This window comes from Oncorhynchus nerka, unplaced genomic scaffold (genome assembly GCF_034236695.1).
Source record: "Oncorhynchus nerka isolate Pitt River unplaced genomic scaffold, Oner_Uvic_2.0 unplaced_scaffold_1904, whole genome shotgun sequence".
In the NCBI taxonomy this organism is placed as follows: Eukaryota; Metazoa; Chordata; class Actinopteri; order Salmoniformes; family Salmonidae; genus Oncorhynchus; species Oncorhynchus nerka.
The window spans coordinates 29,386-36,448 of NW_027039420.1; the positions used below are offsets into that span (position 1 = coordinate 29,386).

At 43.1% G+C, this 7,063-nt stretch overlaps 1 protein-coding gene across 1 annotated transcript; it reads right to left on the reverse strand.

The window, feature by feature from the left end:
* Window positions 1–1,648: 1,648 nt before the first annotated feature.
* LOC115124846 (epidermal growth factor receptor kinase substrate 8-like) lies at window positions 1,649–6,648 on the reverse strand. The gene is made up of 2 exons (XM_029654331.2): window positions 6,251–6,648; window positions 1,649–2,392 (listed from the first exon to the last, which is right to left on the reverse strand). Exons 1-2 carry the CDS (start codon window positions 6,410–6,412, stop codon window positions 2,318–2,320), a joined length of 237 nt encoding a protein of 78 aa, XP_029510191.1. The 5' UTR covers window positions 6,413–6,648; the 3' UTR covers window positions 1,649–2,317.
* Between the last annotated feature and the right edge of the window lie 415 nt (window positions 6,649–7,063).

Consider the following 7,063-nt stretch of genomic DNA (forward strand, 5'->3'; position numbering starts at 1 on the left):
TACATACAGCACTACTTATTATAAGGTATAACATTGTACTACTACTGTAGGTTAGAATCATCCCTTATCTTAACATTAACATCCAATTTGACAATATACATTGAGAACCTTTATGGATTTGATTTAAAAAAATAAAATAAAAAATGTCTTCCATAAATCCCTGGAGATAAAACATGGGAGACATAAAAGCCAGAAAACACATACTCACTCAAAATGAATATGGTCCCTCATCACGATACAAAGTTAAGAGACAGTGGCCAGGTATTAATATGGTCCCTCACCACGATACAAAGTTAAGAGACAGTGGCCAGGTATTAATATGGTCCTTCACCACGATACAAAGTTAAGAGACAGTGGCCAGGTATTAATATGGTCCCTCACCACGATACAAAGTTAAGAGACAGTGGCCAGGTATTAATATGGTCCTTCACCACGATACAAAGTTAAGAGACAGTGGCCAGGTATTAATATGGTCCCTCACCACGATACAAAGTTAAGAGACAGTGGCCAGGTATTAATATGGTCCCTCACCACGATACAAAGTTAAGAGACAGTGGCCAGGTATTAATATGGTCCCTCATCACCATACAAAGTTAAGAGACAGTGGCCAGGTATTAATATGGTCCCTCATCACCATACAAAGTTAAGAGACAGTGGCCAGGTATTAATATGGTCCTTCACCACGATACAAAGTTAAGAGACAGTGGCCAGGTATTAATATGGTCCCTCACCACGATACAAAGTTAAGAGACAGTGGCCAGGTATTAATATGGTCCTTCACCACGATACAAAGTTAAGAGACAGTGGCCAGGTATTAATATGGTCCCTCATCACGATACAAAGTTAAGAGACAGTGGCCAGGTATTAATATGGTCCTTCACCACGATACAAAGTTAAGAGACAGTGGCCAGGTATTAATATGGTCCTTCACCACGATACAAAGTTAAGAGACAGTGGCCAGGTATTAATATGGTCCCTCACCACGATACAAAGTTAAGAGACAGTGGCCAGGTATTAATATGGTCCCTCACCACGATACAAAGTTAAGAGACAGTGGCCAGGTATTAATATGGTCCCTCATCACCATACAAAGTTAAGAGACAGTGGCCAGGTATTAATATGGTCCCTCATCACCATACAAAGTTAAGAGACAGTGGCCAGGTATTAATATGGTCCTTCACCACGATACAAAGTTAAGAGACAGTGGCCAGGTTTTTCATCCAATTAGCGACATATTTTCATGCAAATATTCTAACATTTGCCATAAAACAATATTCGCATGTTTTTCACACCAGAGATGTTTTTCCATCAAACTTAATTTTTGCGGATAAAAGACTGTGTGGTGTAGTGCCCATAAAACATACTTTTTCTGTTAAATTCCCAATAGAAGTTAATTGGGTTTCCATCGCATTTTCAACTCTTGATGGTTTTATCACAAAAAGAAGAGATGTGTTATAAATAGCGAATGTGTCCACTCTGGTCTCTAGCCAACAGTTCGCAAATGCAGTGCATTATGAGATGATTTATGGATAAAAGCAATATTATTTTTTTCATTTTGTCAAACGGCAGCCAAGTATCTATCAACATGTCACTGGAATAAGACCCTGGATATGGATTGGAAAGGCGCATCAAGCTCATCACCACCCGGTGAAGTTCATCATCATTTATTTCATCTGTAGCCTAATAAACTGCGTGGTTTCCCGAGTCGTCGTGGGGAGGACTACACAACATATCATCGCCTGACTCCAAGTTGACGTCAATATGATGGTTATTATATCAATATTTAAGTATAAAGGCATTTCCACCACCATTTCTTGCATAATTAATTTTACCGACACAAAAAAGATCCCGCCATGTCGAACGAACATATTGTCTGTCGGCATTTCTACAAATGTACCAGTATTTAATGTTTCCATAAGCCCAGTCGTAACTTCTTTCATGTGTCAGGTAATTCATCCGCATGAAATGTTTGGATGGAAACGTGGTTAGTGTCAGACAGAGAAGCAGTCATAATTACCAGAGAACATCATTGAAGTAAACATTCACATTCACAAAACAATAAAAAATAAATATACAATAAAATAAAATAAAAATGTATATAACAACATTTATAGTACATACCAATATTAAATGTCAATTGTCTGACAAAAGAAAAAACAGTTGGTTCGTGAAAGGGTAGGCGCTTTGGGAGGGGAAGGCTTTTGGTTGGTTAGTACTGGAGAGGGTTGTTATGGTAACCAGCCATGCTAGGCTGTGATTGGTTGACAGTCAGCCAGGCTGGCCTGTGATTGGTTGAAAGTCAGTGAGCATGTCCAGATCAGTCCTTGCCGGCATCGATCTTCTCTTGTCGTCGTCTCATGATCTCTTGGAGCTCTGAATCCCCACTGCTCTTCTGGAAAACAGTAATACAGGCTTTAGTTTCACACGTCCCAACAAACACTGAACAAAAGAGAAACACAACATGCAACATTTGTAAAGATTTTACTGAGTTACAGCTCATATAAGGAAATCAGTCAATTGGGATGAATTAATTAGGCCCTAATCTATGGATTTAACATGACTGGGAATACAGATATCCATCTGTTGATAACAGATATATATATTTTTTTAAAGGTAGGGACGTGAATCAGAAAACCAGTCTGTATCTGGTGTGACCACCATTTGCCTCATGCAGCGCGACACATCTCCTTCGCATAGAGTTGATCAGGCTGTTTATTGTGGCCTGTGGAATGTTGTTCCACTCCTCTTCAACGGCTGTACGAAGTTGCTGGATATTGGCGGGAACTGGAACACACTGTCATACACGTCAATCCAGAGCATCCCAAACATGCTCAACAGGTATCGTGTCTGGTAAGTATGCAGGCCATGGAAGAACTAGGACATTTTCAGCTTCCAGGAATTGTGTACACTCACTCAAAACTTGAGACATCAGTGGCATTGTGTTGTGTGACAAAACTGCACATTTTAGAGTGGCCTTTTATTGTCCCCAGCACAAGGTGCACCTGTGTAATTATCATGCTGTTTAATCAGGTTCTTGATATGCCACACCTGTCAGGTAGATGGATTATCTTGGCAAAGGGAGAAATGCTCACTGACAGGGATGTAAACACATTTGTGCACAAAATTTAAGACGAATAACCTTCTTGTGAAAAATGTAAAATGTCTGGGATCTTATTTCAGCTCATGAAACATGGGACCAACACATTACATGTTGCATTTATATTTTTGTTCAGTGTATTTGTATCAGTACAGTTACTGTATCTATCCACTTAACTATAAAAAGACAGGGTCTCAAGCTTTAAAAAAGCGGCACAAGGAGTGTGTGTAAGTGTGCACTGTATGTGAGTGTGTGTGTGTGTGTGTAAGTGTACTGTACGTGAGTGTGTGTGCGTATGCATGTGTGTGTGTATGTGTGTGTAAGTGTGTGTGTAAGTGTGTGCGTGTGAGTGTACGTGTGAGTGTACTGTACGTGAGTGTATGTGTGTGTATGCATGTGTGTGTGTGTGTGTATGCATGTGCGTGTGTATGTGTGTGTGTGCGTAAGTGTGTACGTGTGAGTGTACTGTACGTGAGTGTATGTGTGTGTATGCATGTGTGTGTGTGTGTGTGTATGCATGTGCGTGTGTATGTGTGTGTGTGTGTGCGTAAGTGTGTGCGTGTGAGTGTACTGTACGTGAGTGTATGTATGCATGTGTGTGTGTGTGTGTGCGTAAGTGTGTGCGTGTGAGTGTACTGTACGTGAGTGTGTGTGCGTATGCATGTGTGTGTGTATTTGTGTGTGTGTGTGCACGTGTGTGTACTGTATGTGTTTGTGTGTGTATTTATGTGTCTAATCATGTGTGTGTGTGCTGTATGTGTGTGTACTGTGTGTGTGTGTGTGTGTGTGTGTGTGTGTGTGTGTGTGTGTGTGTGTGTGTGTGTGTGTGTGTATATACACTATCACTTAGAAATCAGTTGCAAAATTAATAGGAAATCTAGTCAAGACATTGACAAGGTTATAAATAATTATTTTTAATTGAAATAATATTTGTGTCCTTCAAACTTTGCTTTCGTCAAATAATCCTCCATTTGCAGCAATTACAGCCCTGCAGACATTTGGCTTCTAGTTGTCAATTGGTTGAGGTAGATTTCACCCCCATGCTTCCTGAAGCACCTCCCACAGATTGGATTGGCTTGATGGGCTCTTCTTCTGTACCATACGGTCAAGCTGCTCCCACAACAGCTCAATAGGGTTGAGATCTGGTGACTGTGCTGGCCACTCCATTATAGACAGAATACCAGCTGACTGCTTCTTCACTAAATAGTCATTGCATAGTTTGGAGCTGTGCTTTGGGTCATTGTCCTGATGTAGGAGGAAATTGGCTCCAATGAAGCGCCGTCCACAGGGTGGGCATGGCGTTGCAAAATGGAGTGATAGCCTTCCTTCTTCCAGATCCCTTTTACCCTGAACAAATCTCCCACTTTACCACCACCAAAGCACCCCCAAACCATCACATCGCCTCCACCAAAGACCCCCCAGACCATCACATCGCCTCCACCAAAGCCCCCAGACCATCACATCGCCTCCACCAAAGCCCCCAGACCATCACATCGCCTCCACCAAAGACCCCCAGACCATCACATCGCCTCCACCAAAGACCCCCAGACCATCACATCGCCTCCACCAAAGCCCCCCAGACCATCACATCGCCTCCACCAAAGCCCCCAGACCATCACATCGCCTCCACCAAAGCCCCCCAGACCATCACATCGCCTCCACCAAAGCCCCCAGACCATCACATCGCCTCCACCAAAGACCCCCAGACCATCACATCGCCTCCACCAAAGACCCCCAGACCATCACATCGCCTCCACCAAAGACCCCCAGACCATCACATCGCCTCCACCAAAGCCCCCAGACCATCACATCGCCTCCACCAAAGACCCCCAGACCATCACATCGCCTCCACCAAAGAGCCCCCAGACCATCACATCGCCTCCACCAAAGCCCCCAGACCATCACATTGCCTCCACCAAAGCCCCCCAGACCATCACATCGCCTCCACCAAAGCCCCCCCAGACCATCACATCGCCTCCACCATGCTTCACAGATGGCGTCAAGCACTCCTCCAACATCTTTTCATTTTTTCTGAGTCTCACAAATGTTCTTCTTTGTGATCTGAACACCTCAAATTTAATGTCTGTCCATAACACTTTTTCCCCCAATCTTCCTCTGTCCAGTGTCTGTGTTTCTTTTGCCCATCTTAATCTTTTATTTTTATTGGCCAGTCTGAGATGTGGCTTTTTCTTTGCAACTCTGCCTAGAAGGCCAGTATCCCAGAGTCGCCTCTTCACTGTTGACGTTGAGACTGGTGTTTTGCGGGTACTATTTAATGAAGCTGCCAGTTGAGGACTTATGAGGTGTCTGTTTCTCAAACTAGACACTCTAATGTACTTGTCCTCTTGCTAAGTTGTGCACCGGGGCCTCCCACTCCTCTTTCTATCCTGGTTAGAGCCAGTTTGCGCTGTTCTGTGAAGGGAGGAGTACACAGCGTTGTACGAGATCTTCAATTTCTTGGCAATTTCTCGCCTGGAATAGCCTTCATTTCTCAGAACAAGAATAGACTGACGAGTTTCAGAAGCAAGTTATTTGTTTCTATCCATTTTGAGCCTGTAATCAAACCCACAATGCTGATGCTCCAGATACTCAACTAGTCTAAAGGTCAGTTTTATTGCTTCTTTAATCAGGACAGAGGTTGTCAGCTGTGCTAACATAATTGCAAAAGGGTTTTCTAATGATCAATCAGCTTTTTAAAATTATAATCTTGATTTAGCCAACACAACGTGCCATTGGACCACAGGAGTGATGTTTGCTGATAATGGACCTCTGTACAGCTATGTAGATATTCCATAAAAAATCAGCCGTTTTCAGCCACAATAGTCATTTACAACATTAACAATGTCTACACTGTATTTCGGATCAATTTGATGTTATTTTAAAGGACAAAAAAATGTGCTTTTCTTTCAAAGACAAGGGCATTTCTAAGTGACCCCAAACTTTTGAACGGTAGTGTATATGTGTGTGTGAGTGTGTGTGTGTATATATTTGCGTGCGTGCGTGTGTGTGAGCGTGTGTGTGTGTATATATATATGAGGGCGTGTGTGTATATGTGTGTGTGTATATTTGCGTGCGTGCGTGTGTGTGAGCGTGTGTGTGTGTGTATATATATATATGAGGGCGTGTGTGTATATGTGTGTATATGAAACAGACCTCTAGCTGGGCTTTCTGCACGGTGGTCTGGCTGTAGACCCTGGCTCCCTCATCTCCACACACTGCCTTCAGTTCCTCCTTGTTCAGAGAGAAGAGCTGAGCACCCGTCAGGATCCCCAGACAATCCACCGTCCTGTAGGGAACAGAGACTACATTACCCATAATGCTCTATACCCAGACACTCCACCGTCCTGCATGGAACAGAGACTACATTACCCACAATGCTCTATACCCAGACACTCCACTGTCCTGTAGGGAACAAAGACTACATTACCCATAATGCTTTACAGCCAGACACTCCACTGTCCTGTAGGGAACAGAGACTACATTACCCATAATGCCCATAATGCTCCATACCCTGACATGGGTATAACCTGATTACTAATAGTACACTTATGTACAGTATCTCACTGAAGACAATATACATGATAACACCATGAGGTAACTGATGACCAGGTCATGATAACACCATGAGGTAACTGATGACCAGGTCATGATAACACCATGAGGTAACTGATGACCAGGTCATGATAACACCATGAGGTAACTGATGACCAGGTCATGATAACACCATGAGGTAACTGACCAGGATGACCAGGTCATACCAGCATGATAACACCATGAGGTAACTGATGACCAGGTCATGATAACACCATGAGGTAACTGATGACCAGGTCATGATAACACCATGAGGTAACTGATGACCAGGTCATGATAACACCATGAGGTAACTGATGACCAGGTCATGATAACACCATGAGGTAACTGATGACCAGGTCATGATAACACCATGAGGTAACTGATGACCAGGTC